The 19047-nt window shown below is 41.7% G+C and overlaps 1 protein-coding gene across 1 annotated transcript; it reads right to left on the bottom strand.

The window, feature by feature from the left end:
• Nucleotides 1-9480: 9480 nt before the first annotated feature.
• On the bottom strand, nucleotides 9481-18373 carry ATF3 (activating transcription factor 3). Its single transcript, XM_019549450.1, has 3 exons — nucleotides 17225-18373; nucleotides 15976-16083; nucleotides 9481-12070 (listed from the first exon to the last, which is right to left on the bottom strand). The coding sequence occupies exons 1-3, from the start codon at nucleotides 17462-17464 to the stop codon at nucleotides 11873-11875; spliced, it is 546 nt and encodes a 181-aa protein (XP_019404995.1). The 5' UTR covers nucleotides 17465-18373; the 3' UTR covers nucleotides 9481-11872.
• Nucleotides 18374-19047: the final 674 nt, after the last annotated feature.

Below are 19047 nucleotides of genomic sequence, written 5' to 3'. Positions count from 1 at the left end.
AGCAAGGATGACATATGTTTCTGGGAATGAGGAGTTTATTTGGTGCCCAAGTTTTGCCCTGAAAGAGGTGTTCAGAACTGAGTGATGGTGACTGTTTCAGTACTCCTTTAGATCTGGTGTGATAGGTAGCTACCAATTTAACCCTTGTCTGTGGTGGTGGCTGCTGCTACTATGGGAAACTCATGGGGAATGTGGGGGAGTGGCTGCAGTGCAAAGAGAAAGAAAGAGGGAAGGAGGAACTGAGGAGGAGGAACTGGTTGTTTGCAAGGGAATCAAAAGTTTATTTGCTGGAAATATGTACATCCTCAATTTAGTTTGTTGTTAGTTGAGGGGGAGGGGAGGAGCTGGTTAATGCGCTTCTCTTGCTCTTTCAATCCCCCTTCAGTGGTGCCTGTCACAGTGATGTATTTTGTCCGAAGCAGGTTTGATATGTCTCCTCTGGAGCACTTTAACACAGCTCCTTTCTCAGCTGGAGGGGAAGCTACCTGAGAATCACACAAGGTTCCTATCTCTTACAGGATCTGACAGCACTAACCACCGAGTACTTGCTTCCCCTGGGGCTTCCAGTGTACTTTTTTGTAACAGTGTGTTTACTTGCAATATTTCTCAACCATGTGATGTTTTGGTGCCGTATGGAGTTTCAGATGAGGTGTGGTCACTGGCAAGTAAAAGGAAAATAACTGGAACTCAAGCAGTTTGGAAACCTTTACATTTCTTTTTAATATGTAGTTGTGTTTTTTTACATTTGTTAATATGTGTGTCAATGAACACCTCCAGTTTATATGTGATTCCATATGTCATGATAGCAGACTATATCTTTTAAGGAGCCCTTTCCTCATTCACTGAACCTCTTTATAGATACATTACTTTAATATAATGATATTTACAGATGACACCAAGCTGGGGGAGTAGTAAATAAGCTAGAGGGTAGGGCTGGATTCAGAAAAACCTAGATCAATTGGAGGATTGTACTAAAAGAAATCTCAAGAGGTTCAACAAGGACAAGTGCAAAGTCCTGCACTTAGGACAGAACAATCCTATGCACCAGGACAGGTTGGGGCCTGACTGGATAAGCAGCAACTCTGCAGAAAAGGACCTGGGGGTTACAGTGGACAATAAGCTAAAGACAAGCTAGCAGTGTGCCATTCTTGTGCAGGAAGGCTAATAGCATAGCGGGCTGCATTGGTAAGAGTGTTGCCAGCAGACCAAGGAAAGTGATTATTCCCCTCTGTTTGGCACCAGTGAGGCCACATCTGAAGTACTGCATCCAGTTTTGGGCCCCCCACTACACAAAGGATGTGGACAAATTAGAGAGGGTCAAGCAGAAGGCAACAAAAATGGTGAAGGGGCTGGGGGACATGACTTCTGAGGAGAGGCTTAGGGAGCTGGGCATATTTAGTATGGAGAAGAGAAGACTCTGGGGGGATTTAATAACAGCCTTCAACTACTTGAAGGCTGGTTACAAAGACAATAGCGCTAGATCAGGGATGGGTAATTATTTGAGGCAGAGGGCTTCTTAGGGAGTTTTGGTGAGCTGTCATGGACCAGATCAGCATCTCCCATCCAGAACAACTCACCACAACACCACAACTCTCTAAGTGGCTCTGCCCCAGGGCCTGGCCCCATGCTTTCGCCGCTTGGCAATCCCAGGGTCTCCATGGAGGCTGGTCTGGGATCCACATAGACAGGGTGTGCTCATCCAGGCAGATGGGATGGAGCTGCAGGCAGGCAGGGAGTGGCATCTAGGAGCAGGATGGCTGAGTGGGGATGAAGCCAGATCTGGGAGCAGGATCACAGGGCGGTGAGAGCGCAGGGCTTGGGGCAGAGGTGCAATCTGCTCCTGGCGTGCCCCTGCCTTCAAAATTGGCAACCATCATGAGGAATTGTGGCTCTGCCCCAGGCCCCAGCCCCATGCTCTCACCATCCCCTGATCCTGACCCCAATCCCAGCCCTAGCCCAACCTACCTATCCTGCTCCCAGATGCTGCTCTTTGCCTGCCCGTGGCCCCATTCCATCTGCCCGGACACGCACCTTACCCACACAAGTCCCAGGCCAGTCTCCATGAAGACCCTGCCTGTCCACTCCATTCAGTACCCGAGTGGGTGTGGGATGGATGGGCTTAGGTGCTCAAGCAGTGGGGCCAGGTCCAGCAGTGGCAGAGACTGGCATCAGCAGCTGGAAGGAGCCGCTGCTGCAGGGGCTGCCAGGAAATAAGTCTGGCTGCTGCACTATGCCAGCTGTACTGCACACCCCGGGGGTGGCAGGACCAGCTGCACGTGCCGCTGCCTGAACTGCCTTTCACACCTGGGCCAGGCAGGATTGAAGGATCCTCTGTGGTCTGGACAAAATCCCTTGGTGGGTTGGATCCAGTCCATGGGCCATATTTTTCATGCTTGTCTGGGATTGATATAGTTGATGTTGGCCCTGCTTTGAGCAGGGGGTTGGAACAGATGACCTCCTGAGGTCCCCTCCAACTCTCATATTCTATGACTCTATCATATGCCATCAGTTCAAAAGACTACAAGAAAAAGTATATGTGCAGACAAGGCATAAAATATATTTTGTTATTGAGAAACAAGTGATTGTGTCACTACAAGTACATCTTTATAGCAGAAGGCAGGACCATGCAAAGATCCCCAAGCTAACTGTGTATGTGCTACTTCCAGAACTGGAAGCAATACAGCCACATTAATGAGATAACCAGTTGGGTTAATTGGAGCTAATTAGTCCAGCTGCAGAGCCATGCTAATGGGACTGCTTCTGGTTCCAGAGCTAGTGTATGGTTAGGTACTTTGGGTAACTGCACAGTGCTGCGCTGTGTAGACCAGTGATTCTCAACCAGGTGCTGCAGGACTCTGCATGCTGTGAGATCCTTTTAAGGCTGTTACAGGATACCACACAGTATTAGCACTGTCAGGTAGGTAAATACAGATGCATGATTAACAAGACAAACAAAGAGATTTCAATAGGAATCCATAATATCAAAAACATTCTGACCTGTTATAATCTTTCTTAGTTGTTTGTAACAGAAGAATTGCTGTATTACTTTTCCACATTAAAAAAATGAGTGAAAAGTAAGAGTTAGCATTTTTCATTGGGTGCCTTGAGTCTAAAAAGGTTGACAGCCATTGGTGTAGGTCAGGGTTGGGCAAAATACGACCTGTGTACCAGATCTGGCTCACAAGATGATTTCATCTGGCCCAGGGGTAAGTGCCCACCAATTAATTTTATGTGTGGGGGGCAAGTATAGCCCGTGGCTGTCTTTGCTGCACTCGCATCCTGCCAGGGCATGGGAGAGCCCTGGCCCTGGCCCTGGCCCTGGCCCTGGCTCTGGCCCCAGCCAGCACACAGCTTCAGGGCAGGGCTGCTGCCAGGGGAACTGCTTAGCTCCCCCAGCTCCTCCTCATGTTCCTGTTGCAGCGCCCCAGGCAACAGGTAGGGCAGCCTTGGGGGGTGGGGAGAAACTGCAGGTGGGCAGGGGCATGGAGCCCAGGGCCCACGCGTAGCAAGGCAGCAGGAGTGGAGAGCCTGGGTTGGCCCAATTCTATCACATGGGGCTCCCCATGGCTCACGTGCAGCTCCTGTGACTCATGCACCACCGAGGGAAGCCCTGCACACTTGAGCCAGCAGATTTTGCTGCTCCCTGCCACCATATAAAGCTCCTGGGACTCCACCAGAAGTAGCAGAGAGCCCCACACGATGGAGCCAGGCTGGCTCGTCTCTGCTCCCTGCTTCCCAGTGGAGTCCTGGGAGCTGCATGTGGTGGCAGGGAGTCAGTCCAGGCTGTTGGCTTCATCACACGGGCTCCTCTGCCATGGCACATGGCTCTGGCTGGGTCCTGGGAGCTGCATGTGAGATGCAGGGAGCCCCACACAATGGAGGTGGGGTGGCCTGGCCCCGCTCTTTGCCATCATGTACAGCTCCCAGAAGTGGCTGGAGCTATGTGCTGCCAGGGGGCTCCACCTGTGTAGGCCATGAGCGCCTCAAGGTCCTGCCACTTGCTGCTGTTGCCCCTGGTGGCAGGGGTTGTGCACCATGGTGGCATGTGGGGGGGGCATACCCCCCTATACCCACACCCTCCCTCACACCCCTCTCCCTCACCCCCACATATACACCTGCGCCCCGCATGCCTTCCCCACACACATCCTCACCCCTCTATACCTACCCCCACACACATACACATACACACCCCACCACACACACACCCACTCCTCCACATATGCCCCACATACACACCACACACACTATACAAGAGTATGACTTTATTCTGAACTATTATTCAATCACCTCCTTATACACTGTGCAAACACTTATAAATCAGTAGATGTTTGATTTTTAGCATATGATTTTTTTTCTGGTTCAAAGATGAACACCTGCCCCTGCAAAGGAGTACTTCTGCGGGCAAGGGGAGGGACTTATGGTGGCAAAGGTCAGGCAGGATTTCCAGTCTCAAGATGGTGACCAGGGCATGGGGCTACCTTTACAGCCCTTGACAGCTCACCAAAACTCATTAAGCAGCCCTCCAGCTAAAATAATTGCCCACCCTCATATGCAGATACTGGTATGCAGGCTGAGGTATATATCTCAGTCCTTGGCAGGGCATTGTGCTCTTTAAACACTCCCTACAGGATCTTCTTTGCCATATACACAAGAAGACATGCTTAAGCTTCTACTTGAAACCTTAACATTAGTATTCCCTGGTCTTTGAATGCTTAATTACACAAACTAAGCACTGTTTTAACTTTCTTTGGAATAATAACTATTATAACTGATGGGATTTTGCAACTGTCTTCATATAAGCAGGCCCTGGAACATTATTTTCATTCAAGTACTGATTTCTAAAGAGAAATGAAGTGGAGAATCACTACACAAAGGGACAGGAGGCTCAAGAACAGAACATAATGCCGCCATGGGAATCAGCATAAAAATACCTACAAAGATGAATTTACAAAGAGTTTTGCTCACTGACTTTAGCTTAGTTCAGAGAGCAGTGAGATGTTTGCATGTTACCTTGAAAGCAAGTACAGTTTTATAAACACTCACCTTTTTTTGCTCTCACCATTAATTTGAAGCTTCTTTTCACTAAGCCTAGTCTTTAGAGCCTTTCTGACACCACAGATAATTGATGACTTTAGCAGCAGCATCCTTAGTTGTTACAGCAGGAATAGAATATGATCAACCTTATGCATTCTAAGATCATGAGTCAGGGCCAAACATACCCATAAGATTTGCTTACAAATTCATGCAGTTTAAAAACACATAATATATTTTGAGTTGCTTTTATTTTTGACTGGTTTCTGAACTTTTGCCATATCATGACTTTTGCCATAATATGACGACAGGCTGAGAGCCATGGGGCTGTTTAGCCTGGAAAAGCGCAGGCTCAGGGGTGATCTGATGGCCACCTATAAGATTATCAGGGGTGACCACCAGGATCTGGGGGAACGTTTGTTCACCAGAGTGCCCCAAGGGATGACAAGGTCGAATGGTTATAAACTACTGCATGACTGTTTCAGGCTGAACATAAGGAAGAATTTCTTTACTGTCCGAGCCCCCAAGGTCTGGAAAAGCCTGCCATTGGAGGTGGTTCATGCACCCACATTGAACACTTTCAAGAGTAAATTGGATGCTTATCTTGCTGGGATCCTATGACCCCAGCTGACTTCCTGCCCTTTGGGCAGGGGACTGGACTCGATGATCTTCCGAGGTCCCTTCCAGCCCTAATGTCTACGTCTATGAAATCAATCTGGTAACATTTTCAAGTTTTTCTCCATGGGGACTGAGATTCTCATCTATTCACATGCCTCCAGGAGACAGAATTTTAAGAACGTTTGATTAACTTGTAAAAGTTGGCAACAGCGATCCTGGACTCCTCAGTTCTTGTTCTAACTCTATTTCTAGCCATTTGTTCAACCCTGCACTACTGATTTACTGTCACTCCACTTCTGTACGCAAAGTTAAAGTAGACTTAAATGAGATAGGGAGCTGTTACTGTACCAGACAAGGAAGAATCAGGGCAATGGGAGAGCACAGCTTACTCAAGTGAGGGAGAGAAGGTGCCCCTTGTTTTAGCAAGTGAGTCATGGGTGCAGTGCCTTCCGTACAGGAGTAACTTTACATGTGTTATAATATCTCTGAATTTAAAGATATGAAGAAGAATGGTCTGTATTTGGAATATAGTCCCTTCTACTGTGCTGGCATTGGCGAATGCCAGCTGCAGGATCTAGCAACATGCTGGATAAAATAATGTTTTTGCATGACATTAAATTTACTATGACTAATTCTGTTAGCCTACTCACAGGGGCAGGGCAGTTAAGGCATCTCACTGTGGCTCTGTAGGGTACAGTTTAGCTTGCTGGGGAGCCAAAGCAGCCTGCTGTAATGTTAGCCATATCACTCCCATATGCCATTAGCAGCAGAACCTGGTTGCCGTATTAGCCCAATGGGCCATAGGCTTAACAACTGTCTTCAAATGAAAACATCCTATAATATTAGCTATGCTCAGATGTGCCAGGTTCTTTCAAGTCTATTTGTATACAGTTGCTATAATCTGAAATGTAGGAAAAGACATTGTAGGATCCCAACTTTACCTCTCATTTTACTTCCATATCATATTTGTGTACCTGATACGTCTGAAGATTTTTCTAACTGACACCTCTACGTATTGGACTTGGAAACTACAAATCAATGTTTTTTTCTGGCCTATGTATCATTCTCAGCAGTAATAATAAAGATTCTGCAGTCAGAAACAATGCAGCATCAAGAATACTGTCCAAACTCATTCCCTCTTAGCAGCACCGTCTTTATGTGTCTAACGAGACTGAAAAATAGTCAATGATTATTCCTGTCATCAGAGCAGACCCATACTTTGGACAAACTGGTAAGTTGCCCAGGGCAGCATTTCTAGAGCCAACTAATTAGTAGCTGCTTCTCATTGGTCAATGCAATTAGCTCTGTGAATATAATAGAGAAAGGGCAGCAAAACAGCTAGGGCTGGTCCAACATCTCTCTTAAGTCAGCAGATCTTATTCCAAATGCTCACTGAAGAAATGATCTTTTAAATGATACGTTCCTATTTTCAAATTTGTCACTTTTCTCATCTTGACTTGTATTTTAAAGAATGGTGTCCAACATTATAAGTCAAATATGTGACTATACTGTTTCTATAAATCAGTGAGGTATGCTAAGTATTCCTAATACATCACAACTTACTATTATTATTAATTTTTATATTATGTACCAGAGTCCCCAGTTGTGGATACTGTACAAACCTGGGAACATGGGAATTGCCAAATTGGACCAGACCCAAATCTGGTATCCTGCCAACAAGTGGCCTGCACCAGTTGCTTTCAAGGATGTTGTTAAAAAAAAAAAAAGTAACTGTGGGATACTTCTATCCCAGGAGGTCTCTTCCCAATCCCTAAAAGGTAGCAATTGTTTTGAGAACCGAAACATGAGATTTATATAATTTTCAAACTCTTAATTTAACCTCGCAACTGGATGTTTTATTATCTATATAATTATCTAGTCCTTCTTTGCATCTTGCCATAGTTCTTGGTTGTGGAAAAAGCCAGTGGAAATGAGTTCCACAGCCTGTTAACTGTGTGAAAAGGTTCTTTCTTAAGTTTTGAATTTGCCATCTTTCATTTGCATTAAACATCCCCAGACATGCAGGGTCAGAAGGTATTTAAACAACCTGTGTTACGTAAAAACAGTCAGACCAATATTTCTTCTAGCCCAGTATTGTTTCCACAGCCACAGCACTAGATGCTTTTGAAGGAGAGCATATGAACAAGATGTATCTGAAGGGTTCTCCTGTCATACCTTCCCAGTCATCCGCTGTCACTGGTGTAAGCATGTAAGAGGATACATCCCTGACTGTTCTGTTTAATAGTTATTCATCGATTAAAATTCACTTCAGTGGAATTATAGTGATTTATATCAGGCAAGGAACTGAAACACAGCAAGAACAGATCCTAGAACTTACATTCCAGTGCCTCACTCTTGCAGTAATGTCTGTATTAGGAATGTAATAGCTGGTTTATGTATGCACAGTTATATGGGTTCAATTCATACATTTCAGACCATGTGTAAAAACACTAGAATCAGAAATCTTTAGTCTTTTGGTCACATTTAAAAAAACAAACACATGACTGTGTTGAAGACAAACAGCTGACTAACAAAAGATTAAGCAAAGCAGAGCTAAAGCATGATTGCAGATGAGAGCATAGATAGGAGACAATGTATGATAAATGCAGATGGACAGACTGGCTAGTGTCATGCTTTAAAAGTTGTTATGATAAGGAACTTACATATATAAAGAAAAAGAAAGTATTACAAATGCTAGGCCCCAAATTCTACCTAGATTCTATGAGGGAATTCCTAGAGGGAATTCAAGGTGAAATTTTAAACACTTAGTCAACTAGGTTTTGGATTTATGTGTTTATTGGTTTGTGGTTTACAAGTTGGGCTCCTGGTCTAACCTTCTACAGTTTCTGCTACATTAAGGGCTATGATCATTTGCAACATACCAAGGCCAAAATTTTATGACAGTACCTGTGAGAAGCAAAACACTTCTACAATATTTGGGGACTTTGGTGTATTAATGTAGATGATCGGTTCTGCAGAAACATGTTGGCCATTTTTCTTAACATTCTCATCTCCTCCAAAGAAATTATTTTTAAAACCTTGCTTTTCATGGCACCTTCTATCTGATCACTCTAAAGCAATAGAAATATTAAGTCTAATAGCATCCCAACAAAATGGTTGTCTCAGCTTGTCAGATAGGTAAAACTTAAATTTGAACAACTGAAATGACTCATCCAAGATCACATAGCAAGTAAGTTGCAAGGCTGGAAACGAAAGTCAGGAGTCCTGCCTTCCAGTATTGTTCTAGGAAAAGAAACAGTTTCTAAACTTTGAATGAACCTCACAATGAATTAAGTCACACATGAACAAATGGATATTAATTATTTTTTATTAAAGTATCAAAACAAACTCAAAAATAGAAAACAAATTGTTTTAATGCATTTTTATAGGTTCTCCTGAATAAACTAGACATTTACTTAACCCATATAATGCATTGTTCCTGTCTAGACTTTAGACATTACTTTCCTGGGCATATTCAAAGTACCATAACTTCCAAATTATGCCATACACGCACGCATGAACACACACATACACACACACACACACACACACACAGAGGGAAGCAGCTATGATTGAACAGATAGAAATAAAGTCAGATTAACTCCCAACAAAAGTAGTGGTACCATATTAATATTTGGCATGCTAGTAAATAACATTTACATTTAACTCAAGCAGCAAAAGCATGACGCCTGCGTCACCAGTAATATGGTTAAAAGCAACCATACAAAATTCCTAAAGAAGAGACATGAGTTTTGTAATAGTGATTAACAATAAGTGGAACCAGTTTTTGTGCTAACACCTTATAACAGTAGAGGCAACAAACTTTTTACGTTGGTTGAAATTTGATACACAAGAGACAAAGACAAGGAGTATGGTATCTCGACGGTGCCTAAATCTAATAAATCCATATTACAGAATTCAAATACCAATGAAAAGTTATTTTACAAGGTAATTGTAACACATTTCAGGAATTTCCTGTGTCAGACAGACAGCGGGCCAAATTAATCCCTCATATAACTCCATTTAAGACAGTGGAGTTGCAGCAGGAACAGGAGGTAAGCAACCTTCATTTAAGTCAGTGGAAGTGCCTCACAACTGTACCCAGGATTAATCTGGCCCAGTGTGTTGTATTTGTATACATTCACTTTTCAGGTACATGAAGTACATAGTTGATACATGATAGAGGACATTACAATATATCCAGATCTTAGGAAAGTGTATTAAGAAGTTCTGTTGCAGAATATAAAAGTAAGATAAGATCAGGTATGATATCCGATATACTCATCTGGGACTTGCAAAGTAAGAAGCTGATGGTTGAGGTATCTATTGGTTTAGCCTTTAGATTATTTTAGATTAAAAATGCAATTTCAACACTGCACAACTGGTGTAAAATATTATGTACTGTAAACTCCATTCTTCTGGTCTGCTCTGTTTAAAGTGGGACATTATGCTGTTAGACACCACTGATAGAAGTCTGGAATTTTGGAAAGTATAATTGCTATTATCTGATGCTGCAAAATAGTCATTGCCTCATGTGAGACAAGGATTAGGCATTTATATATATATTTTTAGAAGTGATGTCCCAAACAGAACCATTGAATTTAGGAATATATAATATTAGACACCAACAAGTGAAAATAAACAAAAAACAGCACAGCACTTGTGTTTTCAGTTTTGTCTGGTTTGCAATATTTATTAGCTCAACTTATTAGGATATTAGTGATAAATAAGGATAATATTTTCTTTTACAGAAAACTGTAAGGATAATAGAATTAAACAGTCTGAGGATTTCACAGAAACATCAGAATTTAAACACTCATAGCTCTAGTTCTTTCGTCCAGCAGCTCTATTAGTAGTTCAAAACATCTAAGTTTAGATTTTAATAAAAAGTAAAAATAATTACCCACTACAGCAAAGTCTTAGTCCATTTTGGGGTTCCAAGCAGCATTCTGATTGACTGCAGTCCCCACCAAAATATAAAAGAAAAGCTAGATGTTTTTCTTATGAATCATATGACAATAGGAAGTAATCTTGACAGAGTGTTGGATTAGAGTCTCTCAAAACCTTAGTCATGTGCAGAAGAGCTACTCTTGGAACGAGTCCCACTGAAATGTATGAGTAAGAATTACTAACAAGTGAAAGTTTGCAGGATCAAATCCTAGGTAATCTAAGTCTTTTCCACTTCCATTTGCTATTATTCACAAACTTTGGATTCAGTCCTGCAGTCCTTATTTCAGACAAAACTCACTGAATCCTTTCCCAGCTAATTCCCTCTTCACACTTCAACTAACTCTCCACACACAGGTGAATTTCAAACAGAATGAATAACATTTCAGGGAAATTAAAGCATAGACCCAGGAACTCATTTTCAAGGAAGTTCAGATTTGGCAAGTCTACTTTTACTGTGTAAATTTGATCCCTATAACTGCTTTGAAATACTGTGTATATTGGATATTGTGCATTAAGTGCTCACAGGGCAAAGTGCCTGCCTGTATTTCACGGCACAACTGCAATCGCTGAAGAACCATGTGTGAGCTCCAGTTCAGTAAATGCAAACTTTCTTTTTTAGCTACATGGACATTTTGCAAGATACTGATGCTTGTCACACCTACTAAACTTCTCAGAATCAAAGTCTGAGATGAGTCATACAAAAACCCACACAAGTGTTGTAAAGAAAAAAAATACAATGCTTAATTTGAAACTAAAGGCTTTTCTGCATTAGGTTAAAATGCATTATTTACCAACACATTCTTCCAGAACGCATCGTTCTGAAAACTTGAAAGCTCTGAAAATACTCTGTCTGCTTTTCCTACTAGCAACAAGGAAAGGTAGTGTCCATCCAGCACTGCTGTCTGGATGAAGTGCATCGTTGGAAGTCATAGTGTTCTAGCACAGAGATCATAAGTGCAGGTACTGTATACAAGCAGAAACGTAAAACTTCTGCGGTTGTTGTTGGTAGCTTCTAGGAACAGCACATGTGACGTACTAAAACCTAGAGTTGAGGCAGAGGACTCTGACTTGAGCATGAACAAGTCTTTTGAGGGGAAGGATCACAGCTGAGCCAACACAATCCTTCCTGCTTAACAAAGCAACCCTCCTGCCTATTGGTTTTTGACTAATAGAATCCTGCAGATACACCTTAAGTCAGATCCTCCGTGGATTCTGGATTTGTGGTGTGGAGATGTACTTATGAGGACTCTTCATTTTGCCTCATCATTGTCACTTAGCCCTGTAATGTTCCTTCTTTGATCTGTTGAATAAAGAGGTTCCTTTCGTCCTCAGGTGTTCTCCCATTTTGCGCTCGGACTATGCAAGTAGGCCTATGGAGATTGAGCATGTATATCAAATGCTGCTTCTCATTCTTTAGTTCTTCAATCTGGGCTTTTAGTTCTGCGTTGATAGTTTCCAGTTTTTCTGATTCCTAGCCACAGAGCAGAGACATAGCTATTAGACTGAGAGTAGCAGCCCTTTATTGGTAGCAAGGCATGATGGCTATTTTAGACAGAAACTACATGTTTCTAATAGTGCACAACTGTAAAGCTATACATCACAAGTTAGTCTAGAGAATAGATTAAAAATGTGGTCTTTGCCCTTGAAAGAAAAATAGTCACAAATGTCAACTTCTGCCTAGTGTACATGCAGAATAAGTCCATTGGCTTTGGTAGAGTTGCTTTAGATATGTATTGGTTGAAGTGATCAGAATTTGACCTATATTATTTGTGCCCTTGTATGAGCTCACTAGAATGTTACATCACCTATCAGGGTGCAAAACATACATCAGGTGCTGTTCATAAACCCACATGTCATTTGGAAATGCCACCTGTAACCAGTGTTCCACTAAAACACTGCAACAGTCTGCTACAAAAATAAGTTAAAAAGGGACTGTCTATGATGCTAGGTTTATAAATTGACCTACCCTGACCTTTGTCCTACGAGGTAAGTTTTACCAAAAGGATTCCAGTCGTGCAGTTTCTAAACTTAATGTGAGTGCAGCAGAACTCTGTGTGTGTGTGAGGGGGGCAGGGGGGTTAAAATATAACCAACTACCCGTTTTTTACTTTATCCTATTATGCAAGAGCTCTTCTAATTTAATAACACTGTGGGAGAGGAGTGGGCAAGAGTATACGATTTACATGGGTAACCTTCATATCAAGCTTACTGCACTGGCCCACTGACAGGGCTCAACTCCCAGCTCAAACAATTACCCTTAGGAATAAGATTTTATTTTTACAAAATCATTAAGTCATAGCCATTTTTTTAACTCCACACATATAAACACACAAATTCACCTACCTCACTAAAGTGTAATCTTTGAGGTGAATCTTACAGTAAAAAAAAAAAAGCTGTCAAGCTTAGTTTTAATCTTAGGCCTAAAAGATTTAACCAAGTGTGTCCTCACTAGGAAAAGGTATGTTCTTATTTCAAAGTAGCTAACATCTGAGAGGCAAGGATTTCTTGGGGTGAGTTATTACCCTAAGAAATCCTTGCCTCTCACATAATATCTAGACCATCACAGGTACAACATCACTCTTATACTACCCTACCATTTGATAAAATCCTACTGATGACATGGTAGTTTATAATTTTCACTTACTTTGGCTCAACATAAAGACTATAAGAAAGGCTAAGGGTTGTCTTGACCTATAAAATACCAAAATGTGTTTAAAACTGCAAATTAACTTGTCTTCCCTAAAATTTTCCTGCCTGTTAGTTATTATACCCTAGCTAACACAATGTAAAAATACACCATTTTTCCTAGTGCCAGAAAGGCTTTAAAATATGGTGTTTGAATCTGACATGATATTGTAGCAGGGTTTAGGAAGCTAGGTTACAGAACAGTACTTACAGGATTTTTGAGACTCTGGATGCCTACAATAAAAGTTAACAGAACTATTTGTCATAGATTTCTTTGCGAAAAGGGATCTACTGACCGCTACCAAAAAAGTAGGTCATAATGAACTTATTCAGGGCAACCCAATAGCCTAGAGAAAGTGCAAAATCTGAGTCCTTGCCTGGTTTCCTTTTTCCAGGCTAACAGAAACTTACAGTGCTATGAGGCAGTACAATATTTCTGGCATCTTTTCCTGGCAAACACTTCTGGACAACAAAAGAGGTAATGTCAGGAAGGGTTTAAGAAGAAGCCCATCCTCTTAGCACTCCTTTGTAAGGTTGGTCATATGGGGTCTTTGAGAGACTCCTTAGTGTCTTAAATATCTTAAATATTAAAAGCTATTAATCCCAAACTTGGTAACAGAGAGAGACATAAAACTTCAAGAGGTACTATATGCCCATTCTTGTCCTTTGTGAAACTGAAGGACTCCATGGCATCATCTGTTTTCCAGTGCTGTCATCTTAGAGGACTAATAAACTATAGTAGGAACACCTAGGCTTGCTATTTGTAAACATGATTTAACTGAAAGGATTAAGACTTTTAATCAAATACCAAATGAGATATATCTCTAATTTTAACCTACTATATTAGTCATTGTAACTAGACATCCATTTCACAGAGAGATCAACCTGGGTCATAAAGAAGTTATAACTGGTTAAGATCTGTAACGGACGTCATGGACATGAAAAATTATTTTAAATTCTTCCAGTGTTTTGTTTACATTCGTAAATTAATACCCACACAAAAACACTTCTGTTTTTTAGAGCAGCAGCAATTGTTATTGATTCTATAGTGCTTTTTCAGATATTTTCAGTTTTAACTAAGCTTGAGATACATATGTGAGTACGTGCGCATATTAAGGGTGCACAGACAGATTTGCGGGGCTGATACTGATAGCTGATTTTTAAGGAGGTGTATTGGCTGATACTGATACGATTTCCAATACAGCTACATGCAGCTGGTAAATCTGTGATGGTGGAAGGGGATGGGGGAGGGAATGGGTTGGGGGGGACAGATGAAGGCCCCCGTGGTGAGGGGAAGTGGGGCTGGAGCAGGTGCTGCCCAGCCGGGGCAGGGTATGAGACGAAGCCATGGCTTATCCAGGAGGCACAGGGAGGGGAGAGTGGCTCCCACTGCAGTGCACACCCCAGGAAGGCATGTGAGCGCACCCCAGGAGCCCAGACTCCCCGTGTACCTCCTGGACAAGTTGCAGCTCTGGCCCGCACCCCACCCACCTGGGCAGTACCTGCCCCTGCCCCAGCCCCAGCCCCACTCCCTCCCTCACTGCAGGGGGTGTTCATCTGCCCCCCAGACCCTTTCCCTCCCCCCATCTCCTTCCACCACACTGGACTTACCAGATGGAGGCAACTCTCCAAGCTGCTGGGCTGTGCTCCTCACTGCCTGAGTGCTGTGCTATGGCTGTGCACACGCACAGGCATTTATCAGCCAAATTAGTGGCTGCATCAGACTGACTTCTGATAGTCAATTGTCTTTATATCAGTGATATATCATATATCAGTGATATATATATCATATATCAGTCATATATCAATCTGATATCAGACCGATGTACCGGTGTGTGTGTGTGTGTGTGTGTGTGTGTGTGTGTGTGTTGATTTATTTATATTGCCATCCATCAAAGAATTTCAAAGGGCTTTGCAGACAGTTGCATTCTTCTACCTTGCTTATTTGCTCAGCAGTGGTGGTGTAGAGAGGAAAAGATAGGCTTATTGCACCTACTTGAAATGGGTAACCAGAACACCCAGAATCCCCTGGATGAACCCCAGATTGGCTCAAATAGCTGATGTGCAGTTTTGCACTTAAACCTGGAGACTTAGCAGAACAACCAAACAGCAGACAGGGAAAAAGTCAGGACAAGAAGTCCCAGTAAAAGGAAAACAACAAGAAACCAACCTTGGGGAATTAAGAGCAACAGGTTTGTGGTGTCTAAGCTGAAGACTGTAATTGTAAATATTGCTAAGAAAGATAGAACTGCTCAGAAAAATAAAATAGGGTAGCAACAGTGCCTAGCAACTGCCTAGCAACGATGACATCGCACCAAGTCATAAAAGAAACAGCAAAGGACAATGAAGTTGTCTCTCTGCTGGACTACATCCCAAGAAACATCGGGTGATCAATGCAGACATGGAACCTGGGAGCCTTACCTCAGCATGGCCACCTGCTTGAGAATTCTCATGAAACCCACCCAAGATTGTTGCAGCGTGGTGAGATTCACAATTATGCATGTAGCATTGCTGCTTAGCATTGTGTGTGTGTAGCCAATAAAGCTTTGCTTGATCTTCAATTGGACAGGTGGGCCATGGTGCAATCTGTATAACTTCCCTGGCCCACTCCCACCTCTGAGGGGTATTAAGTTCTAGTCCAACAGTGGCAGGATGAAAACAGGGTAAGAATAGTCAAAGTCAGCAACTTACTTTCTGCAAACATTCTGTTTTTTCCTTCTTTTTATTTCGGCATTTTGCAGCTGCAATTTTGTTCCTTTCCCTTCTCCTCTTTTTCCTTTCATCTTCTTCAGGTGCAAACTAGGAAAATTCAGGAGAGGTGCACATATTTAGAGTGATGCAGCAAACACAGCATCGTTTTGATAACTGCTCTAAAGCAAAATAGCCCTGTTTTATAGACTGTTAGCTACAATATGTGTGTTACCAACAGTGTCAGCCAGCCTGCGGACATGATTCTTATTTCATTTACAACAGTGTGAGACTAGAGAAACTCCACTAAGTTTGTCAACAAAAAGCACGGTATAATTGAGATCAGAGTGAGGTAGCAGACAGGTGTATCCTGAAAACTAACTTAAAGGTATGAAAGTCAACATTTTGTCCTAATGACTAACCATTCAGTTATTTTAAAACTGTAGAAACTTTGCCTGAGTAATAAAAATGTGCAGGATCAGACTCTTAATCTGATGGTTTAGTAGCAGGCACTACTTTTTTTGCAAAAATCTAGATCTGTGCCTGATCCCATCACCTTTATGGATAGAATAGCTGGTGATGTGAAGCAGCCATTTTACATGAAGATTGTACTGAGGGGATCTCACAAAGTTTACTGATCTTTGAGGGTTTGTTCTGTTGTCTTTTATTCCAGTGTAAGTTCAAAGTAATGCTGGCCCTCTGGTCCAAATTCTTAGCTCAGTTACTTGGGTGCCATAAACTTCTGTGACTCCCAACAGCTTTGGTAGAGGTACTTCTGGTTTACCCCAGTATGCATGAGTTCACAAGAAGGCCATGTGAGCCCAGGTATTGCATAATAAGTCCTCTTAGAAGACAGTGCTATCAAATGGCATAACATTCTTCTTCTTTTAGTTCACAGCTAGGTTTACAAACAATTAATGGTTTACAACCAATTCAGGTTTTCTTCACTGAGATAGCCCTCAATGTAAAATCAAGCAAGACACAGACCAGCTTCTGCTCTAAACAGAACAGAATGCTCGCTTCCACAAATAAGGAGCCATTACTTGTGTCCAGCTAAATATGAACTAGCCATAAATGATGTGAAAAGTATCAGCATCTAAAGAAAACAGAGACTAGAGAACTGAACATATTGACAGATTTAGTTCTTAGAGTCTGTTGGTATTGGAGATGCTATCTTTCTTGATTTTCAGTGCATTTTGTAGTGAAATGATATTAGAATGTTAATCAAACTGAAATAATTAAAGAAAGGTACCTCTGTTTTCAGAACAGATGTTTCAACCATTCTTTCTGAAACTGTCACTGTGTCCAACGTAGAAGACATCCTGTGGTATTGGCGCTTATTTTGAATGGCAAATCTCAATTCTTCTTTCACCAGGGGGGTTAGATTTGTGAAATCTTCAAACCCCAGTGATAACGAAGGGGACAAGCAAGGAACAATTGCAGAGGCGCTGACTTCAGATGCAGATACCTGGCCTGGGTGTTGGAGCATCATTTTGCTGAAAGATAAAAAATAAATACATAAATTATATTGAATAGCCTTCAATAACCTTTACATGCCAAAACTGTTCACTAGACCAAAGCTGGATCTTTTAACCTGTCAACCAATCCCCGTTTTATTTTAACAGAGGTTGGAACTACATTCTTCTACTATGTATGTACTTGTGGATATATACATATAAACATACACATTAACATAAACATGTATACTCTTATAGATATATTTATAGAGCTAGTACACAACAAGGTACAAGAATTGACATTGTAGTTTATGATGGTTACAAAAGAATGGTGCTTGCCATATTATATGGGCCATTCTGCATTCTGTTATTATTACCCAAGCAGTTCAAGATCAGGTGAACTGGTCTTCATTTGTATGGATGTTTTAATTTTCTTTTGGATTTTACCTTTTTGATGCAAGTCTATTTTTAGGAATTTTCTGAAAAAGGATAATTGTAAGATCAGTGCATTATGAAAACTGTAGGATGAGAATAGGCAAAGGAAGCCTGGAATTAAAAATGGCAAATTAGGAAGTTTATGTACAGTTTAGAAAGAGAGCCAGACACCAAATAAATGGGTTCCCTTATCCAAAGAGTTATACTACTATAGCTGAGTTTGTAAAGAATGGACCAGAACCTGTTCTCATTTACAGCTATGTAAATCCACAGTAACTCCATTGGAAACTTAAATTTAAAGTGCATTACACTTAGATTACAAGTGGATACAAAATTGTTATGATCAGGTTAGTGCATGTGCTTAATGATCCAGTTATAAAATCCTGCAAAGCAAGTAGCACAAAACACCAAGAGCTGTATTGTCTTGGGGCTATCTAGCCATAAACATAGAAGGACAGAAATTACATGCAACCCAGTTTAAGTGATCAGAAACTGGTTCAAATATGTAACACAACAGAAGTTCAGTGAACAAAAAGCCGAAACCAATTTAAGATAAACGTGGATGAATATAGTATCAGATTTAACTGATTTAGGTTAAATTGGTTTATTGAACTTCTGTCCCAGATCCCCTCAGATTCAAGTTAACTCTCAGACCCCCAGCATCCCAAGATGCTTTACACCACCCTTGCAAAGCCCTCCATCTCACAGGGTAAGCAAGCTAACCGTGGCCCAAGCTGTCTGCTCCAGCCAAGCAGGGAGGTATTCTCTAGCACACACCCTCCACCCACCACCCTGCAGCTTCTGGCCTGAGCCACTGCAGGCATAAGTCTGCACTAGACTAACCTGCAAAGATTGAATCAATTCAGCCTCAGGCTTTTTGACTGTCTATTCTTATCCAAGGGAAGAAAGAATGGGAAGCATGAAGTTACTTTTTTTCTTCTTCTTTTACATAATCTGAAAAGGTCCTCACACATGCTTAACAACAAGGAGTTCTAAATGGTTAAACATTTTGGCCAGATGTTCTGCTAGTATAAATCAGTGTCACTGCAAGCATTTCAGTGGAACTATGCCAACTGACACCAATGGTGGTGGATCCATACTTTATTTTCTAAGTGAGATAAGATATGGATTATTTTGCCCTATTGGTTTTACTACTTTCCTCCCCATGTGTAGGCATCTTGAT

The sequence above is a fragment of the Crocodylus porosus genome, unplaced genomic scaffold (genome assembly GCF_001723895.1).
Source record: "Crocodylus porosus isolate Cpor-Errol unplaced genomic scaffold, CroPor_comp1, whole genome shotgun sequence".
NCBI lineage: Eukaryota > Metazoa > Chordata > Crocodylia > Crocodylidae > Crocodylus > Crocodylus porosus.
This window is presented reverse-complemented; position numbering and strand designations above follow the sequence as displayed.

Coding starts and splice junctions, on each gene's coding strand:
- ATF3 (XM_019549450.1), bottom strand. CDS start 17,464: ATGATGCTCCAACACCCAGGCCAGGTATCTGCATCTGAAGTCAGCGCC. Junction 16,084..17,224: donor CATCTGTTCTGAAAACAGAG/GTACCTTTCTTT, acceptor GAATTTTCCTAG/TTTGCACCTGAAGAAGATGA. Junction 12,071..15,975: donor AAACAGAATGTTTGCAGAAA/GTAAGTTGCTGA, acceptor CTCTGTGGCTAG/GAATCAGAAAAACTGGAAAC.